The sequence below is a fragment of the Populus alba genome, chromosome 16 (genome assembly GCF_005239225.2).
Source record: "Populus alba chromosome 16, ASM523922v2, whole genome shotgun sequence".
Taxonomy (NCBI): Eukaryota; Viridiplantae; Streptophyta; class Magnoliopsida; order Malpighiales; family Salicaceae; genus Populus; species Populus alba.
Window position 1 is genome coordinate 1,035,050 of NC_133299.1, and position 22,879 is coordinate 1,057,928.

Sequence of the window (22,879 nt, forward strand, 5' to 3'; positions counted from 1 at the left end):
ATAATTTAGTTGATTTGATAAAAAAATTTAAGTTGATCTACAGATCAATCAACACCCGGCTCTCAATTTCTACAATTTTTTTTATAAAAAAATATTGTTTTTATTGTATTAAAAAAAACATTTGAAAATTGACTCAGGATGATCTTTTTAACTCATAACCTTTATTTTATCTTGATCAACTCTATATCAAGTTTTACAACTATGTTAGATTTATTAATCCTTACAGAATTATTTTGGATCCATATCCAATATAAAAAGGTGATCCAATATTTAATATTAAAATTGTAGTTGCATAAATCTAATGAGTTTGTAAAGTAGATAATATCATAAAATTATCTTTATACAGGCTATATATAAAGGATGACAAATAATAATATTATTCAATTCACGATATTACCAGCAGTCGTAACAGCACAAATAAATCATAGCAGACAAAGCAAACACACATATTTTCTCATGGAGTCTCTCACGCACACATCAATGTTCTCTTGACACCACCAGATAATTAGACAGAAGGTTTTCATCACCAAACATAACATTACCAATTGGCTAAGAAATTGGCTCTATTTCCAACACCCTGGAACACGCACCGCATAGTCCTCCAATACTTGCTGATGGAGTATCATCGCCTTCAGAAATCTCATCAATTCTTTTCTCACCTTCAAGTACACTAACAATTTCGGATATTTTAGGCCTGAGAGTAGGAGACAGATTAACACACTTCATTGCTAACAGCAAAACAGTGAGAGCCTGCTTCCTGTTGTAACTGGATGCTAATTTCTTGTCCACCAAGTCTAGAATTCTTCCCTTATCGTGCAAAAACACCAGCCTGCAATTACAAAGCAAGATTGGCTTAGCTCCGAGTATTAAGGAAATAATCAAGTAAATATTCTTGATTATTTTATATTCAATAAAAAACAAATCAAGGAATTAAATAATTCTAGGTATTCAAGAATTTTTTCAGTCATCCAATTAAAAGATACAATCAACTATATTTCCTATATTTTATTTTATTTCATATAGGTTGAATATAACACATATCAAATTATTGAATAATAATATCTTTTTTTATTTTAAATTTCTTCCTAGTATTAGAGCGATCTCTAAATATTAGTTTTTGTATTTTCATGAGTTGAATGTAACACAAATATCAAGTTATTTGATGTTGACAGAATATGTTTGGTTTGATAATAACTATGGAAAAAAAAAAAGGGTTTATCCTGTAAGATCCACCTACTTTATCCAGAAGAAACTCAGCTTCTTGGTTTGGTGTGTAATCTGCACTAACTTTCCCGCTAACTATTTCAAGTAGGACAATTCCGAAACTGTAAACATCAGCTTTAACAGTTATTGCTTTTCCCATTGAATACTCAGGTGCCATGTAAACTCTGCAAGAAGAGATTATTTATTGGTTAGATCTTAATTAAAAGAATGAAAGTAGTTGTCAATCAATGATCATAATACTTACCGCGACCCTTTTGCTTTGATGGTCATAAATGGATCTTCCTCATCACAAAGCGTTGCCAATCCAAAGTCAGACAACTTGGCCGTAAGAGAGTTATCAAGCAAAATATTACTAGGTTTTATGTTTCCATGAACAATCTTGAACCTTTTCTCTTCATGTAAATACTTCAAACCTCTCGCTATTCCCAGACAGATACCAAATCTAGCTTTCCAATCAAGTTTTGTCGTGGAATTTGGTTCTACAAATCAAGGTTAATGATATTAAGTTATTGATATTTGCAAGTACACTATCCTTGTACTAACAGAAGATTTAAATATACAATTACATGAGTTTCACAAGGCAATGCATTAGGTGAAAGAGCAGGATGAAAATCGGGTGATGGCAGTATTACCGAACAACGCATGGTGAAGGGAGCCTTTATGCATATAGTCATATACTAGCAGATGCAGGTCTTTAATAGAATAGCCATCCAACAATTGAACAAGATTCTCATGATGCAAAGATTTCATGTTGAAGATTTCCCTTTGTAATTCATCTTTTCCTTGTTGCTTTGAATGAGGAGAAATCTTCTTCACTGCTAATTTTATCTCATTCGGCAATTCAGCCTGTATACACGTGAAATCAATTTACCAGAACTCTGAAAGAAAAAAGTGCATGTTGAAGAACAAATGTTTCAGAAAAGAAAATCTAACCTTGTATACTATTCCAAAGCGTCCCTGCCAATCTCCATTTTGGGGCTGAATTTTCGAGTAGCATCGATTATTTGTTTGAGGGTGAAAGATTTTCCTTGGACCTCAATGGTTATTTCTATTTGAAGAAAAAATCAAAGTAAGAATTCTTAAGGTAGTGTGGTGCATAATGATTTTAGATTAGCATGGAGAGGTACCATCCAACTCGCTTTTCCGCAGCCAGCCCATTTTCCACATGAAAGCCAACAGAAGTAGAGGAGCAAATACTGAACCTGCAGTAATCCCTGCAATTTGTGAAGGAGATAGTCCATTGCCACCAACTTTGAACTCTGGATACAAATAGTGGAAGACACCAAGAATTTTTTTTTGTAACCAGATAAAGTGTAACAGAAATCTTTGCTCAACAAAAATAAAAGAAATGCAACTCTTTACTTGCAGTTACGGAAATGCCTGCCACAAGGGGTCCATTCAGAGACAGGGCAGCAACAGGTGCATTGGAAAAATATGGATCCAGGAAAGATCCTTTTCCAGCCCGGAAAAAATGGATAGTCAATAGATGATCATCTCCTACATATGCTGGGAAATCTTGGCTCCATGTATTATTGGTGCCGCTGGCCATTTCTTTTATGTTGAAGTCTTTTAGTGTTCTGTTCCCCTATATCAAACAGTGGAGGTTTAACGATGGAAATTTTTTAAAGAAGCTGCAGAAAAATATAGCGGTTACCTGTATATATACATCAAAAACACGTTTCCCTAAATTCGAATAATCTTCATCACTTTGGTAAACAGTTTCAGCGAAGTAAAGTTTCACAGTGTAATTTCCTTTAAATAAACAGAAGCCGTAATATGTCAGAGAAAGAGGGCAGAGGCGAGTTGAGGTGTATAACTGTGTCGCAGCAGAATCACAAACTCCACAATCCACGTTTTTTATGTAATCACTGGAATCGTAAGTTTTCGATCCGAAGTCTCCAGAACAAGAATAAGCCCAATTTTTTCTTGGAGCTGAATAATAATTTGATGTTGCACTATCTGCTTCAAACTCTTTCCCATCAAAAACTGTGCCTCCTCCTCCACAATTTATATATAAGGAATCGTCTGCAAAAAATGATAATCAGTACAGAAAATCTGTCCTGCGCAAAATTAAGAGCTTCTCAATAGAGCTTACACTTTGGTTTTCGCCGACATTTATCTGTCAAATTACGTATAGAATTCCTAGAAATAGCAAACAACATTTGTAAGAAATAGCTCAGGATTATTTGTTCTAAATTAATTGCACCATATGGAGGATATTACCATACCTGTTTGGTTCACTGCTTGAGTAGGAACAACATATATGCAAGCAGTTGGTGCACATGATACAAAATGATCAGAAGTTGGAATTTCATAGACAACAATATTCTTGCAAGTGAAAAAAAAGGAGGAAGAAAATGAAGTTGCCGTTATTACATGTTCAGCTTTCCTTCTCCTTTCTTCGGACCATCACGTGGAATTTCAAAATTATTATATGACAAGTCCCTGCAACATTATTGTTTACATATCAAGATTTTATTGAGGCAATCTACAAAAGGGAAAACAATCTATCTGAGCAAAGAGCACAAAGCCATAACATACGCCTTGTCTTCAATGGTATCAGGAACCCATGAAGGTACTGTGCCATTAAGCATATTTCCTGTGAGAAACCTAAACAAAACAAACCAGTATGAAAACCATCCCATGTACTTTTTAATAGAGTGGAAAAACGAACTTATTATATATAAGACGGATTGATCGAGTTCTTTTGCATACATCTTAGTTAAAGTCAGGTTTTTCATGGAATCTGGTATTCCACCCGTTAAGTTGTTAAAGCTCAAGTCCCTGCAGGATAAAAAAAATGAAAGCAATTAATCGTTATCTTTAATAATTTCATAAAAAAATAATGGAAAGTTTAGTTTGATTTGATTTGTTTTTAGTTTTTAGGTTAAAATATTCAAGCTCGCTATTGACTTTTTTATTTTTATTTTTTGACAACTTGATATTTTCACTTAAAGTGGAAAATTCTAAAATGAGAACGAAGTGTATGGGAAAGGTTCTTCTTTTACTGGATCACACCACACCTGAGAGAAGTTTTATATATACAAGTTTTTTACAACAGGATTATTCAATTGACTCTAATTAAGTTGATAATCAAAAGGGCGCGCCATCGGATCATCCTTTTAAAAGCTTTTTAATCTTCAATGATAATGAAGTGGTACTATTAATCAAAAAACATGCTATCAAATCAAATCTTAGATGAACTATTTTCAACAGCATACAACTTGTTTACTCTAAAAATTGGCTCATTAAGGTTTTAAGATATTCCTTTTGTGTTCTAGCTAGGGGAAAATATTAAAAATTAGATTTTTAAAGATTAATAATATAGACCCTAATTTTCAAATAATTAAAAAGATTGATTCTGTAAACACATAATTGATTCTTTAATACCTTCTAATGAATTTCATGGCCTAATTAAAGGCCCTAAACAGAACTACAAATCTTTTACAAAAGAGGAAATGAAACTTACAGGTATGTTAACGATGACCAATTACCAATGTACGGCGGGATTTCACCACTTATTGAGCAATTCCTTATCACCCTACACAAACCATTGAAGAAGTTGGTGTTGGGATTTATCCAATGCATACATATCTTTAAGAGGCCTAACAATATATTTATGTAAAAGATCGGTCATAATCCAAATTCTACAACAATAACTCTCCCAGACATATATAATTCTAAGTGTATATGGTTTTTATTATTTAATTTGAATTTATATTGTTGCTATCTAATTTTTGACCTAATACTTAAAAAATAAATAAATAAAAAAACACTAAAAACTCAAAAAAATATATTCTTTATATATTTACATTGTTTTTAGCATTTTTAATGTTGTTTCAAAATAATTTAAAATTTTAAAGGTTTTTTTTAATGTGTTTGATTTTGAATGTGTTATTTTTTAAATAATTGATTTTTCTTATTGAGTGATATTACTTATTTTCTTTAAAATCAAAAAAATAAAAATAAAAATTAACAAAAAAAAAAGGAAAAAGAAATTGAGAAACAATTGAGACCTAACAATATTCTATTTATAAAAAAGAGTCACACGGGGCAATTTTGAAAAAAATAAATAAAGAAACCACAAAAAAATAATCCTAATCCGCTCCCCTCCTCCAGCTGCCGCTCTCCATGTCCAAGCCCAGCCGGCCCCATCTTCTTCTCCCTCACCAAACCTTCCCTCCTGAACTAGCCGCCACCTCGCCAAGACCAAAAGATGGCAGAGCCGTTCACCCTGACTCTCCCCTCTTGCCGGGAGTTTCAACTTCTTCTTCTCCTTCTCCACCGCCGACCGAACCAGGTCTCCCCTCCCTCTCACGGAACCCAAGCCCATTCTTCCTCCGGCCACAACATCAACCTTCCAGCTCCCCACCACAACCACAAAGGCCGCCCACTGCACTTCCTCATCTTCCTTTCCCGATCTCTGACAGCTGACCCAACAGCCCCACCACCGCCCTTCACAGACCATCCTCCACAGACCCGAACCAGGCCCTCAAGATCCACCGATAGTACCACCCTCTGCTCTTTTAGCCGCCCCCATCCCTGCTAAACCGAGACCCAGCTCTCTCTCCTTCACTCAGCCACCTCTGCCTCTCTGTAATTCGACCACAGATGCCATTCCAGATCACCCCCCTGTTTCCTGGTTTTTCTCAGCCGTTTCCAGCACTATTCCTTAGTCTATTTTGTAATTTGTAGATTTCGAAATGTGTATTTAAATTATTGTAAGCAATTTTAATTTTTGTTACATTGGAAACTTGAGACTGGGACTGGGTGAGTAAACATTGAATGTGTGGTTGGGAGTGTGTGTTTGTGGGTATTTCTTTTATGTTTTTTGAACGTTAAAAAACAAAAAGAATTTTTTTTTTTTATTTGCATATGATAATATCGTATCTATTTCACATGAAATTTCAAGAATATATTTTGGTATGTATTTTGGGGTTTAATAACTAGTTTTATATTTTTATTACTTAAAGCCTTGATAATTATTTATGTGATTTTCGAGTGTGAGCTTTAAAGAAAAGTAAAGGAAGGAAAAACTCACAGGTATCTTATTGCCGTCTTAATATTTGCATTTATTGGGAAAGGGAAACCGGCCGAGCTTCTTACATCACTAACCACCCTGGAAGAAAAACCATCCAGAATAAAAACATGCATTTATTTCAACCCGGTTAAATTAAATTATAGAGCACTTACAAGTATCGAAGATTTGACATGTTAAAAAGAAGTTCAAGAGGAAGCTCTCCTTCAAAATCATTTCCGGAGAGGGACCTGTCATCAGTACACAAAAACACAAATTATTGAATGATATTCTTCGATCATCGACAGTTTCTCAGTACACAAAAAGTACAAGTAATTTCTTACAGGTAAGAGAGTCCAGTCCAATTCGCAATGAACCTTGGAACTTGACCGATCAAACGGTTCCCAGCTACGCTACTGCAGCCATAGTTAGTTGCTTTTCCTTGGAACAATAATTAAACAGATTGTTGGTTGAAATAACATGATGAGTTGCACTTACAACCACAATAATTGATCCGAAGTAAAGTTTTCCGGCAGTTTTCCGCTCAAATTGTTGGAGCTCAAGTCTCTACAACAACAAATCAAAAGGATTGTAATCCACCCTTTTCCTGTTTTATTTCTCCTGTTACAATCTTACTTTGTTTTACAAGGTGGTATGATATTATTATTCTTCTTTTTGAAACTTACAAATTACCAAGAAATCTCAATCTTCCAAGTTCTGGTGGAAGCTGACCGGTGAGTTCATTGAAGCCCAAGTACCTAATTAAATAAGAGATAAAGAACCAAACCAAACTCAATAAGTTAAAAGGAAATTCAAGGAGAATGAAAGAGCGAGCGAGAGAGTTTCTATACATCGATACGAGATAAGAGAGGTTGCCCAATTCTTTAGGGATTTGACTTGATAACTTATTAAACGACAAACTCCTGAAAACATCCACAAGAATAAGAGCACAAAACTTGCATCAGCAATGGAAAAAGAATTTAATTGACATTATATGATATTGAAGAAACTGTGATTGGATAACACGTACAGATATCTGAGTTTCGCCAAATTCCCCAAAGATGAAGGTACGGGGCCATTGAGGAAGTTTCTCGAGAGACGGCTATGCATATGTATTAGCATATAAGTTCATCATTACTCAAATAAGAACCAATAATTTAAATTTTATGAAGACAAACTAAGAACTGAAATTAGTTATTATATATGATCCAAAAGCTAAGCAGCTCTTTGCTCATAACCATCCAGACAACCAAACAAGCATTAACACAGTTAAGCAATTAGCCAAACAAGGCTATTATCCTAATTACATAAGAGAAAAGAACCAAACACAACTCAGAAGTTAATTTTGTGACCATTAACCATAGTTATCAGACCATTAACTATAGTTATAAGACTCGATCTAGGGTTGATCCAGCCAAGGAGACGAGTCTCAACTTATATGGGTTGACCCAGGTGAACCCGAATTAACCCGGAAAAATTAAAAAAATATTTCAAATTTTAATATTTCATATGAAAAATTTTAAAAACAATCAATATGAATATAAGCTATACATGTTATAAATAATAAAGTTTAAAATATTTTTTCAAAATATTTTTTATCCCACATTGAAAAAACATGACTTAATTTTTTCTTGTAAACATATAGTATATATACTAAAAGACTTCAAATCCCACATTGAAAAAATAAAGCATTCTTTTAGGATTTATATACTAAAATTTAAAAATGGTTAATGACCAACTAAAAAATATATAAAAAAGAGGGGTCTCTAATTAGAAGAAAAAACACATTTGAGAAAAAAAAAGGGGGTTTCAATTAGGTTTTTCCGAGTTTTTGCTTATTTCGGTCTTTATCTTACCTAGAGACCAGTTCAGCAACAGAGTCAATTAGATTCCGGATCAACCAGCAAGTCTGGTCCGAGTTTAATAACTATACCATTAACACCTTGGCATGAAAATTTATAATTAAGTATCAAGACCCCAAACGGCTTGCCCTTATTTTCATTTCTAACAAAGCTAATTTTACTCGAAAATGTTTCCCCAAAAATTCTATAAAAAAATCTTAACTATTACAACTATAAGTTTAATCTATCAATTGCTTATTCAGTAACTTCTTATTTAATTTAAAGAAGGAAATTTGAGTTCTTAACTCAAATTTCCACCATTATAATATAATTATGTAGTCCTAAACACTTTACTCTCCTAATGAAAATGAGATCTTAACTATTATTTGATGGAATATAATTTAAAAGAAGTGATTTTAGAAAAAAAATGTTAGATATAATTTGATAGAAGTACTCTTTTCTTACTAAAAGCAGAAGTTACTAATTGTATGCTCTTTTCTTACCATAATATATTATTTTTTAAAAGAACAGCAATGAATTCATATAATGGATAGTTTTGGTTAGTGCCATTTGTTTTTTTTTTTTTTTTAAATCGATGATGGATAGTTTGCTTTTAACTATATTAGAAATAATAAATTTAGTTTTGAAGCATGACATCTAATCTAAATACTTGATTAGGAAAGAAATGAGAATCTTTAAAAAATGGATATGGAATGTTTATGAATAAAAGTCAATATTAATAAAATACATATAAACACCCACAAGAATAAGAGCACAAAACTTGGATCAGCAATGGAAAAAGAATTTATTTGACACTGAAGATGATACTTAATTATAACTATATGATACTGAAAAGACTGTATTTGAAACAAGAGGTTGTGATTGCATGATACTTACAGAAATCGGAGGGACATAAAATTCCCCAAGGATGAAGGTATGGTGCCATTGAGGAAGTTTGTAGAGAGATCGCTTTGCATATGTATTACCATATAAGTTCATTATTCCTCACTAAGAACCAATAATATAAATTTTATGAAGACACACTAAGAACTTAAATTTGTTATTGTATATGATCCAAAAGCTAAGCAACTCTTTGCTCATAACTAAATATTAATGGAAGTGGGAAGACATTCACAGTACATTAATGGAAATATAACAAAAGATTACAAACATTAAATGATGAATCAATGCAGATTTCTTTATCAGCTCCCTTGTGTCTAGATGACAATTATTTTATTTTATTTTATTTTACTTTTTCGAACACACATCTAAATTATATTTGTAATATACCTTTTCCTCTTTAAAGAAACAATAGAAAAAAAAAATTATACTCATTTAATTTAACATATCTACATATATTAACATTAAAGATTAAAATATTATAAAATTATTTGGGATAATTAAATTTGAGATGAAAAGATATATATATATATATATACCTAAAGACCGAATATCCGAGGCAGAAGCTAAATATATCAATTATAGGGATTCTGAATCTTATTTTTGTTAATTTTATTTTAAAATAAAGAATATTTATGGACAAATCACTGCAACAAAATAAACTGGATCAGTAGTATATGACCATGATACTGGATCACTTACAGATAGTAGAGTGAAGGCAAGTTCCCAATGGTGACAGGGATGCTACCATAAAGTTGATTCTTGGACAAATCACTGTTTTGGTAACAGGATTGTTATCAATTAGTTGAGCTCAGCATACTGATTCGAATGATTATCATCACATGTCATATGATACTCACATTGTTTTTAGGTGAACGAGACTAGCCAAGGCTGTAGCGTTGATTTGTCCGTCTAATTCGCGGTTTGAGAGATCTCTACCTCCCAAAAATGGCGTCAACATAGAAACCAGTGAGTTTTAAAGAGGATGCATTGCCTTACAAAGAAAAAAAATAAAATTGGATGAAGTTGATGAGGAACTTACAGGACGGTGACGTGACAAACTGTGCTGTTGCAATCGCATTTGATGCCTTGAAAATCAGAGGAACAATCCGAGCTTAGTAGCAAACCCCCCCCTAACATGGTCATCAAGTCACTCAAAGCCGTTTCTGCCAAACGTTTTAAACAAAGAAACACATATTTTGTTTAGCAAGATTCAAACAGGCCTAGCTACTTCTACCTAGCTTCAAATCCGAACTAAAAGAAGAAAAAAACTAGTGCTAATTTTATGGATGTGTGAATTGACTCCATATAATTCCATGTTGAAAATCCGTCTAGAATTCCTTACCACCTCCCTTGTTTATAAAATCCTCGTAAAAATCAATTCATCCTTAACCAATCACTTCACTTGATAGTTATAGGAAAAGATGGAGAAGCAGAAAATATCTAAGATATGCAGTACGTAGGCTAGCACTACGGAACTCTCTGCCAGGCTGTGGAAGCACTAGAGAGTGCAAATGGAAGAGAGAAATAGCAGTATCTTGAGAGTGTCTAGTGATATGCTTGGATAGGGATCAGAAGATATTGAAGGAAAAGCTCATATTTAACAGATAAACAAATTTTCTTCCTTTTTATGTATATACAAGGAATATATATATATATGTAGATGGAAAAGTACATCGTGCGTGTGTACCTTCATCTGGAGGCAACTGCGGGCTGTCAGAGGAATTTGTTGATTGACAAACTACATAGCCAAATTGACAAAGAAGAAGAACGGCAAGAAAGGAAACAAGCTTAGGAAAGAGCTTAGCCATTACTACTTTAGCTTGCAGTGCGCTTTCCTTCAGACATACATTCTTTATAAAGATATTGTTTTACCATTCAAACTGTTATTAACTCTGAATCAATTACCTCACATTACCAAATTGTCCAAATATCAAAATACCTGAGAAAAGTAACTTGCAATATTATGCATGGAGGCCTAACAATTTTGGTTCATGTAAATTGCAAAATGATTCCAAAGCAGCATTTTTTTAAATTGATTATCTCGTAGTCTTTAAAACGTTGTAAAATTTGCATGTTTGAATTCAATTCAATGTCTGAGATTTGAATTCATTCATGCATAATTAAAGGGTAGTAATTATTCGAATATAATATATAATTATGAGTTATTATGCATTATTAATCCAACACTATTTTTGTTTCTATTATCCTCTCCCGAGTAACGTGAGCTTGTGTTTTATGTCTTTTATCTCACAATTCATAGAAAGATATCCATCACTGTTCTAGTTGTGTGCCTCACAACTAACCACCTGTCATGATACAATAAGCACGCACTTCTTCCACTTTGTTGCATGCATTCCACTTCCAGTCTTTCAAGATTCCACTTTAAAGCTTTATTGGTCGTTACTTGGAGCGGAGCAAATAATTAAATACTATTATCTTGCACTACGTATCAATGTCCACAAATCAGAAAAACAAACTCAAACACTCTCTTTGAATACTATACCTAAGATCTATAATGACTAAATTAAGAAAAACGTACATAACAAACAAAGCTAGAAAGAAGGTACTTTTACATTGATTTTTGAAACCGAAAAATTGATGCATAATTAATTCTACTGGTTACTAGAAATAGTCCCGTTGCTTTGCCCTTAATTACCTGCTATATATAAAAAAAAGAACCTAACATTTTTTGCTTAAAAAACAGATGTTTTTTCATTAAAAATAATTTATTTAGGAAGTGAAAGGTTAGTGTTCATATTCTTCATTCATAAACTGGAAAAAAAAATAATTCATAAGAATTATCCCTTAAAAAAAAGCTGGACAAAAATTTAAGATCTCTAAACATTTTAAAAATTACTTTACAATCCATTTCACTTAGACTCACTCTTTCTCTGCACTCTCTCACACACTAGTCACTACACTACTACTCTTCTCACATCCCTCGCTTTTATACAAAATTTGAAGTGGCAGGGCAAATCTTTAGGCATGTAAGTCTGCATGTGGTGTCTATTGTAGAATTCTTTAAAAAAAGAAAAAAAGTAGATATGTATGCCGTTATTGATCTTCAACCTCATGTTCACAAGAATTCAAAGAGGATCTTTATTCATAAGAAGAAGAATGATTTTTAAATAAATCTTTAACTGATGACTCAACTTTTAAGTAGTAAAATAAAAGAATTATCACTTAAATCTGTATGGGAATTCTATATTATGAAATTATTTGTGTAGCGTTAATCCGAAGAATAATCTAACATTGTTGATTTTAAGATGAAAGCTGTTATTCTTAGAATTTTGCAAAACAAGTATGATTATGATAAAGTACTATCAAGATAGAGTTTCGGCAAAAGGAAAAAGGAAAGATGAGGGATGACAAGTGAAAATTAGTGTTCAAAAAAATTGAAAAGTGGAAGTGGGGATAATTTCGTCAAATTTTCTTAAAAGAGTAAGAGACAATTTTAATTTAGACGAAGAGGTCAAGTAAAAGCAAAATCTATTTATATTTTTTTAATTTATTTTTATCTAACAACAAAGAGAGGTCAGCACTAAAGCAAGTCTAATATTTATCTAATGGGTAGCTAAATGTACTAATTTTCTGGGCCTTACGCCATTATTAAAACCATAAGAGGTGTTTGAGAGTGTGATAGCGGTTGCTTTTCAAATAGCTTTTCATGCCGAAAAGCATGCCAATAATATTTTTTCATTTTTTAAAAATTATTTTTGATATCAGCACATCAAAACGATCCAAAAAATATAAACCGTACTCAATTTTAGCAAAAAAAAAAAATATTTGAAATTTTCTGAAAAACAGGTTCAACCGTAATGCCAAATATACATGCATATTATGAAAAATATGCTAAAAAAAGCTGTCAAGCAAGCATATTACGTGACTTGTAGATTTCTAAATATAAGGCATCTCTACAATATAAGGCATCACAGTACAGTTTAACCGTGCATTTTGATTTTTTTTTTAAAAATATTAAATTAATATTTTTATTGTTTTTTATTTTTTTTAATGTATTAATATTAAAATGAAAAATTTTAAAAATATTATTTTAATATATTTTTAAACAAATAAAAACCAATTTACACTAAACTCTAAATTAATCTCTTCCACAAACGATGGCGGAGATAAGTGTTAGCAAAGCCAATGGTTAAACAGGTGACAACAGATATATGATGACTCATTTGATTGCTGCTCCATTATTGTTCCTGTTACTATTAGAAATTAAAATTAAATGAAAAAAGTTAAAGGGGAAGAGAAGTTATTGTATCCCAAGAAATAAAATACTATTCATTGTAAACATGTAATGACAAAATTATCCTTTAGACATAAAACTATTGAAATAAGCATTGAAGACAAGAAGATATTTTCACCATGATACAATTGTTTTTTACAAATTTTATGGGGTAGAATGATCATTTTATTTTTTATTACATAGTACAATTATTATTTTAATCATAGAACATAAATATATTGCCTATTGCTAAAGGTGTTTTGGTTTTTTCAATTTTTTCCAAAATAATGTAATTATATTCATGCCCAGACAAAATCAACATAATTCTCTTACCATGAGCTCTTTTTTTTTTTGGTAATTTTACATTGCTTTTACTGTAAATTTAAAGGTTATTCAGTGACATTATTGTAATCTAAATATATTAAATATTATTAAAAAAACATGAGGTGCTAGCATGAAGAGAAGACCCTTAGGCTATTCGGGCAGCATGAGAAGTGTCGCCCAGCTATCAAATACTGCTTTTGTAGTGGTGTTTGAAAGGTCTCCTCTCCCCTGGAGATGGGGTATTCTTCTCTCTCCCTTCCTTAAATTTAGCGCCAACCCTTTTAAAATTTCAGACCAGCTCGTTTAATTTTATTTTCCATGACAGATTAGCATCGTTAACTTAATGAAGTCATCAGTAACAGCAGCCCCTACTCAATGACAACCTCTCCAATCAATACTATGAGTAACTGTGAACTCCATCAAAATTTTAAAAATCCATAAAAAATAAAATCTCGCATTTCAAAAAATATAAAAATATTTTTTTATTTTCATACATATGGTTATATTCTAAAATTTACATGTGTATTTTTATATAAAAAATAAAAATTGCATCTTCATCATACTTTGAAAAAAAAAAATCATTTAATGGGTATTGCAACAAGTTTGCGATTATCCATTAGGATTTGACCAAAATTTCAAATAAAAACCTTGTTTTTTTATTTTCTTTTCTATTAGGATATTTAGGTTTTAACATGATAAGATAAGAATATCCTTACTGAAGATGACTATTTTTAAACCTTATACAAATCTTCTTCTTTTTTGCTTTAAAATGATTAGGCTTTAATTTGATGAGATAAGGATCTACTTACTGAAGATGACTTTTCTCAAACCTTAGATAGACTAAAAATTATAAATACGACTGAAAACAAACAACAAAGCAACATACCATTGGTGATACGTCAACTAGTCCCCTTATCTAGATTCTCGCAGATCATTAAATTTTCTAGTAATTATAATATTAAGTGACAACTCTTTTTTTTATTGATAAAAAAACAAGAATTTCTTATTCTTTCCGCCTATATATATCCTGATAACTCTGATTTGAAAGGATGATCACCGCGAAGCCGCACACGTGCGACAATATGTATTGTTAAGTAATATATATAAACTTAAAAGCATAAATTTTTTATAATATTATATCAACTCCTTTTTAAAAAAATAAAGATTTGATCCATCATGAAATGAAATGAATTGATTTTGTGACGTTATCAGAAAAATAACAATGTGTATGATTGAACCCATGGAATCTTTAAAATTTATGGTCAAGTCTTTGTTCATGTAGTTCAGCATCTTTTGTCAATCTTTTGCATTTAATAAAGCTAAAGCATCAGTATGAAGGCCAAAAGCTTATAGCTTACCCTACATTTCTTGGGTCCAATCGATCGGAAAGTGAACATTGAGAAGAAATAATGCATCTTTAAAATTTACGGTCAAATCTTTGTTTATGTTCAGCATCTTTTGCTACCATTATGTCGATCTTTTGCTTCCATTATGTCGATCTTTCGCATTGTCGAGCATAGAAAGATTAATAAAGCTAAAGCATTAGTATGAAGGCCAAAAGCTTATAGCTTACCCTACATTTCTTGGGTCCAATCAGAAAGTGAACATTGAGAAGTAATAATGCATCGTTAAATTTATGGTCAAGTCTTTGTTTATGTTCAGCATCTTTTGCTACCATTATGTCGATCTTTTGCTTCCATTATGTCGATCTTTCGTATTGTCGAGCATAGAAAGATTAATAAAGCTAAAGCATCAGTATGAAGGCCAAAAGCTGATAGCTTAACCTCCATTTCTTGGGTCCAATCAGAAAGTGAACATTGAGAAGTAATAATGCATCGTTAAAATTTATGTAGGGTATAAATTCGGCTCAAATATAGCCTTCTGCGCTTGTAATTGCTAAACCATTTTGTATTCAGAATATATTGTTTATGCTATTCTCCCATGAAAAGTCTTGGCTATTTACTAATTCAGTGAAAAAAAATAAAAAGACTACGAAGCCTTTGTACACTAGGGTTTTTTATATTTTAAGAATAAATTAATAATTTCACTATACAACAAAAATATAAAAAAAAATAATTTATCTTAATTCAATTTGATAACTACAATTGACCTATGAAAAAAGCATACCGCCTCCCCTCACCCACTTTGCACTTTTTTGGCTGGCACAGTCAAGGGCAAAAAATCATTACACTCAACCAATTCACAATGCAATGAATTTTACTATCCAATGTTCTACCGACCACTCAGTTTTATGATAAAATATAAACACGAAACATATTTATTTTTAAAAAAAAGAAATAACAGGTTACATTGATGGAAACACTTTTATTTCAATAGTTTGTGCTATTTCTATTATTATAATCTATTGATTATTTTTTATTTAATAGATTGCATGATTAGAAATGGCACAACCAAATAGATATGTTATTTTTTTAATTACTTTTTAGCTATATTAATTTATAAAAAGAAAATTAACAAGTGTTACCTTAAAAAAAAATTATATAGGAAATTTGATTTAAAGTACTTTTTATTTAAAAATATATTAAAATAATATATTTTAAAAAACATTATTGTTGAAATTAATATATTAAAATAATATAATTTAAAGTACTTTTTAGAAGATAATTTTAAAAAAATTATTGTCGATAAAGTTATCTTCTAAGAAGTAGATTAGCGCTCTATTAATTTCACATCGATTTTACATTTCCTTTAATTTGAATAGAACAACATTTTATCTTCTAAAAAGTACTACTTTTTATCAAAGTAGAAAACGTACAATCAACACGTTTTATTTTCAACAATAAAAAAAGTTCTCAAATTACAGTAGGTGCCACAAGGTAAATCGGAATTTCTTGGTAAGTTCCTGCTGCTCCTACTGCTCCAAAGTCCTCACTGGATTCACTGAAACCATCACGTGATGGCCTGTCCACGTCAAAAAGATTATAATTATTGATGATATATACCTTCACTTTCCCATATTTTTCTTCACCGAAGCATTGTTATGGTAAAATCATTATTTTCTCATAAAGAAAGCATTTATGCTATTCTCCCAAGATTTAAGTTAAGTTTCGAGACTTGATTGTGTAAGCTGGAAACTAAGAGCTACTGATTTTTAAGTAATGCTTTCGGATACACAAGTGCAAGAAGACTGCTTCTGCTAAGATGAAAGGAAAACATAAATAAGGTGGTAATTATAATTGAAAACATGAAACAATATATATAGATATCACATAATATCAACGAGCTAGGTCTCCAGTTTCCAGGGCCAGCCATAATTCTTAAAAACCAGTGCATGTTTTTCCTTCAATCTTTACTAGGAAGATTTAAACCAAAAGGAGGATCAAGTGAAACAAACCAATGAAAAAAGAAGAAGAAGAATCAATACATATGCAAACATGTCAAAACACACAAGATAGATATATATATATATTGACCATCCGGTACTCAAGCAGGAGAGATCGAGGGAGCGATCTCTTCAGAGATATCCTTGAGGGTTTTTTCGCCTTCAAGAACAGCCACAACTTGAGACATTGTAGGCCTGAGAGAAGGTGATTGTTCGGTGCACATCATTGCCAAATTCAGAACAATGTTCGTTTGGTTCCCGTCATAATTTTGGCCCATCCTTGAGTCAACCAAGTCTCCTAGCGTTCCCCGCGCACGTAAATTAGCGGCCTGAAATTGTTTGAACTTATAAGAAATATGCCCAAAAGAATTGTCATAACTATACACTTTTAATGTGCAAAAAATACTAAAAATTGTTAATTTATCCCTTCTGATCATATTTTAGCTAAGAAAAATTAACCAAGTAAAAGAATAATCGATCCAGCTCTCACCGTATCTAGAAGAACAGCAGTTTCTTCCTTTTCTCTGTACTCGGCATTATTTCTCCCACTAACGATTTCAAGGAGAAGGATCCCAAAACTGTAGACATCGGCTTTCGCTGTCATGGTTCTCCGGATTGCATACTCTGGTGACATGTATGAACTGAAAAGGCAATGAGAAATTAATGATAGATCAAATAACAACAAATCGTAACTACGTGGAGATATTCAAAATATTATATTTAATTTAATTTATCCAAGTTGTTGTACAAATACAACCTATGTAATCCTATTAATTCTATTCTTAAGCCTAAACTCGGTAAGAAAAAATAAATAAATAATGACAAGCTAACCCAATTTGGGTTAAATACTCTGGTGACGTGGATGGATTGCTACAACAACGAAATCATAGTTTAAACTGGAACCAAATTTTTTCCATATAAAATGGTAAAGTCAATTTTTACTTACAGATCTCCTCCTCCTCCTCCTGCTGCTCTAACCGCAACATGTGGATCCTCCTCCTCGTAAAGCTTTGCCAATCCAAAATCTGATATTTTCGGATTACAACTTGCATCAAGCAGAATATTATTGGCTTTTATGTTTCTGTGTATTATTTGCGGCTTCCTCTCATGAAGATACTTCAAACCCTTCGCTATTCCCTTGCATATTATAAATCTTTTCGGCCAATCAATTCGCACTGTGGAATTTGTACCTGCAAATCCCCAAGTCAATAGTCAGCAGTCTGCCATGTTCTGATTGTGAAAAAATAGTTGATTAAGGATCACCATAAGGTTTAAGATGTGTCATTTTATTGATTATCTTTTGGATTCACTTTGAAAAATAAGACAAACACAATAAAATAAAATAATAAAATCCATGATTTATTAAAAATAATAAATATATTCACCTGCTCCTTGTATCTATTTATTTTTAAGGAATTACCGGAAAATAACTATAAAATGTTACTAGATACTCTCCTAGTGCCCTAAAATTTCACATTAAATCGGTATAACAGCTGGACGTGTAATACTTAATTAAAAAAACATTATTCTTTAACTCGAAAGTGTCAAAAGTTTTTCTTAATAGACCATGACTTTGTGTATAAACACTTTATTTTTACCTTTTCTAGTATATTTACTGTTCATATTTACCAAATTAGAAGCAACATATATGGTTAGCAAAATTTGCAAATGCCAAAAAGGCATCGAGACTGAGAGATAAAGGAAATTACCAAATAAAACTTGTCCGAGCGAGCCAACTTCCATGAATTCGTAGATGAGTAAATGTAGGTGCCTTCTTGAATAAATATAAAGCAATTTAACAATGTTGTCGTGTTTCAACTCCTTGGCTTTCTTGACATAAACTTCAGTTGCTATTTCATCGACTGCATTTGAATGAGCGAATAGCTTCTTCACTGCTACAGTCAGATCTGGCAATTGAGCCTGCAGTTATGCCAAATCAAAGTGAAGAAAGGTTAAAGAACATAAAAGTTATTGCTTAAAAGAAAACAATTAAAGAACAAGAGATTTGTTTTACCCTGTATACTATCCCTGAACGTCCCCTACCAAGCTCGGCACTAAATTTTTTTGTTGCATCAATGATCTGCTTAAGGGTGAAAGTTCTTTCTCCAATCTTCACTTTGGTTTCTATATGTTGCAATAACACATGGGTTAAGTGGATCAAACCACAATTATGTAAGAATTACTCAGACAGAGAACAGATTATGTTCATAGATTTTCTTCACTTCGTGTTTACCTCGCAATTCTCTGTCTCCTATCCAGCCCATTCTCCACATGAAGGCCAACAGCAGCAGCAGAAACAAAATACAGCCTACTGCAATCAACGCAATTTCCCAACCATGCAGTTTTCTGGGAACTTGGGGAACATATGGAAAACAATGGTTGTCAGCCAAGCAATAAACTATTCTCACACGGATAGTGAAGTGAGCGACAGAATCCTGGGTTTTAGCAGACAAAATGAAAAGTATTGAAGTTTGCGCTTCCTACCACGAGTGATCGAAACAGCTGATATGAGAGGTCCATTGAGACCAGGTGGGTTGTATAGAGATCCCTTGCCAGCCCAGAAGAACTTGACCTCTAACGAACCATCATTTATTTTAACCTTGAATTGTAGTCGTCTTTCTTCATGTTCTTTCCCAGGGATTTCCTTTATGTTGACATCTTTCATTTCTTTCCGTCCCTACAACCAAGACTTCCTTAAGAGTGTGTCATTAGCACGTAAATTAGTTTTCTGGACAAGCGAAATACTAATTACCTGAATATATACATCAAACACCCGTTTTCCTGATGTGCTGTAATCTTCACTCTTAGAATATAATGCTTCAGCAAAGTGAAGTGTCACAATGTACTTGCCTTTACGCAAGCAGAGGCCATAATACGTTAGAGAGACTGGAGCAAGGCGAAAATTGTTATCTATGTTTGCCTTGGAGTTAGTAATTTCACACGTCAAGTTTCTTACTAAAGTACTGGCATTGACATTTGCCCAGAGGTAGTCCCCAGCGTAGCTATAAGCCCAATCCTCAGATGGACTAAGATTAAAACTTGATAATGAGGTATCGTTATGATAATGATTTTTTCCGTCATCTACTTCCTCACCACCACTATTTATAAACAAGGAATTATCTGCAAGAAAACTTATTTTCAGTACAAACATGATTATTTACCATAAGAAACTCAGCCAGTATAATTAGAAGAGAGAAATTCTCTATCTAATAAAAAGAATGAACTTACGCCTTCGACCACATTTTTTCTTCTGCATCTCATCTATGAATAACCTAAGAGTTAACACACAGAAATTTGTTAGACATGCTTCTAGAACATCACTCTTATTGCAGAAAATTATGGTACCACATACCTAGTCGGGTGACTGAAAAGCACCAAGATCATGAAATTAAACCAAGGAAATAAATATCAATGAGAAATATTCAGTAGTGATTTATGAAAGTCAATAAATTAGTAAAAAAAACAAAACAAAATGGATAGGAGTTTGGTCCATCCCTTACATGTTTACATTCTGCAATCCCAAGCATGTTAAATTTTCACATGTCACGTTGAAGTTATTGTACGAAAGATCCCTGCAAGTTAACAGTCCATAAAATTGATTTGAAATTTTTTCCTCAGTTAATAATTCATCTAAATTATTTTTTTAACATGTGTCAACTTCTTAGCATGCCACTTATTCTATACTAACCATGATTTGATGTCACCTTAATTAAGGGATTTAATGAGTAAAAAGACATAGTAGAGAGGCATAAATAACCTAAGATAATAATAAAAAGACAAAAAAAATTAAAATTAAGTTGATATGAGAACAATTTAGCACTTCAACTTATTTTTAATTGACAAATGGCACCTTGTTAAACTGCCAAGTGTTATACATTAACTATGGTTTGTTGTATGCTTAATCAAGGGGTGTAATGAGCTAAGAAAAAAAGCTGAAGAACACACGAAAAAAAATGAATCCAATTGTTTGATAAATTCCTAAGAATAGTTTTATACTATTTCACTGACAAAAGAAGGTATAATTATGTCCTATTTCCGACTTCAGCAATGGAGTAATTAAAAAGAAATTATGTAGACAGTTGAAGAAAAGCTTGCATTAATCGAATATTAATCTAGTGTCTTACGCTGTAGGATAGACATTTGTCTTCGAGTTATTGGTCCAGTTAGGAAGCCCACTGAGCATGTTGTTTGTTAAAAATCTAAGCAGAAAACTTCAACCCATCAGCAACAATGGTTTACCAGCTATACAATATATCTATAAACAACTTAAACACGTACAACTTATTCAGTCTCTGAAATGTTTCTGGAACACTACCACTTAAGTTGTTGAAGCTCAAATCTCTGGGAGACAAAGCAAAACGCATCAAATATTAGTTATAATAGTACTCAAAATTGATGTTAAATTTTGAAGCATATAGACTCAATTGGGAATGAGAAACAACAAATGAGATCAATGCATATAAGTGTTGAGCTTATACGATGGAGTTTAACCATTTTGGCTGTTATGGATTTCTGGATGAATAAGCCATCGAATAGGTCTTAGAGATTTGACGAGCTTTTCATCGATATATCATTGCATGTAGATTTTCTTTATATTCAGGTTTCTGTGTTTTTCTCTCATGTTTTGCGTGAATGTGTGGCATGGCTTTGATCTTCCAGAAAAGTGTATAGTATGGACATGAAACTGTATCCTTTGTTGCTATGGTAATCTGGTCATGCATTTTCTCTTGATTCAAACAACTGCTATCGTCACTCTTTTTGCCTCTCTTTTTGGTGTTGTAATGCAATTTATTACTTATGAAAAGAAAAAGTTCAACCATTTTGGAGCAGACTAATCCAGCACAGTTGAGAAAAATAAACTACCTAAGATGGAACAATTACAGGAAATTTCTGAAAGGGTAAACTTACAGATATTTTAACTTTGACCAATTGCCAATGTATTCGGGTATTGAGAAGTTAATTTTGCAATTTCTCAGGACCCTGCACAAACAATAGAAGAAGTAAGAGACTCTCTATTTGTAACCAATTAAATGTTAGAAATTGAGAGGACGGAAGCAATGTCGAAAAGATCTTTACAATGTTACTCTCATATGAAATAAAATATTTGTCATTGAAGTGCTCATGAACTTGGAAAACATCAACGCGTTAATAGAGATTTTCCCAGATTAATTCCATAATAAATCTGAAGAAAAGCACTCACAGGGAAAATAGAGATTTTGGTTCCGGCCGTACTGCTTCTGGGAATGATATTCCTGGATTGCTCACAATATCACTGACCCACCTGGAATCATTAAACAACACTTTCATGTCTATCTTCACATTAAAATTAAAACAGCATGCCGGCATCACATTATTGCACATACAATCTCTTTAAACTTGGCAGACTAAAAGTTTGTGCTGGCAGATTCCCTTCAAAATTATTTCCTATCAGAACCCTGACAAGTACACAATGAAACGGTCAGCTCAATGCATGCACCAAATTGTTTTGCTTGATAAATTTAATTAAATCCTCTATAGACTATAACATTGAACTTGACTTTGTTTTTTAGAAGAAAAAAAAATTTAACAAAGACTTACAGTTTGGTGAGATGCACCCATTTTCCAATATAATCAGGTATTGGACCAGACAAATTGTTTCCACCCACTGCACTGCATTGACCCAAATACTTCCTTTAATTGTATCATAGCGTGGAACTAAATTGCAAGAGAAAATAAAAGCAAGAAACTCACAACTCCTTAAGATTGATAAGTTTCGCATATGTCGTAGGAATTGTCCCAGTAAAATTATTTGCTGTCAAGTATCTACAAGAAATTAGGGCTGTTAGGTAAAAACCAAAATGCTTCTTACTAAATAGCCTCTTGCAAATCATAAGTTCAAATGGATTGTGCTTTATCGTCGCATCACTTGAAAGCTTAAGTTCTAGGTTATTGGTAGTGCACTACCTAGGTGGCTATACGTTCCAAATTTTTCACATGGGACCTCATCTAAAGTT

At 32.4% G+C, this 22,879-nt stretch overlaps 1 protein-coding gene and 1 pseudogene across 1 annotated transcript; both read right to left on the reverse strand.

Moving 5' to 3' along the window:
- Positions 1 to 354: 354 nt before the first annotated feature.
- On the reverse strand, positions 355 to 10,824 carry LOC118030948 (probable LRR receptor-like serine/threonine-protein kinase At1g53430; annotated as a pseudogene).
- A 5,910-nt stretch (positions 10,825 to 16,734) lies between these two features.
- On the reverse strand, positions 16,735 to 22,208 carry LOC118030924 (probable LRR receptor-like serine/threonine-protein kinase At1g53440). Its single transcript, XM_035035196.2, has 15 exons — positions 22,087 to 22,208; positions 21,795 to 21,866; positions 21,165 to 21,227; positions 21,011 to 21,085; positions 20,387 to 20,458; positions 20,239 to 20,250; positions 20,115 to 20,158; positions 19,639 to 20,006; positions 19,371 to 19,563; positions 19,120 to 19,239; positions 18,901 to 19,010; positions 18,596 to 18,806; positions 17,833 to 18,076; positions 17,377 to 17,527; positions 16,735 to 17,215 (listed from the first exon to the last, which is right to left on the reverse strand). The coding sequence occupies exons 1-15, from the start codon at positions 22,191 to 22,193 to the stop codon at positions 16,988 to 16,990; spliced, it is 2,070 nt and encodes a 689-aa protein (XP_034891087.2). The 5' UTR covers positions 22,194 to 22,208; the 3' UTR covers positions 16,735 to 16,987.
- Between the last annotated feature and the right edge of the window lie 671 nt (positions 22,209 to 22,879).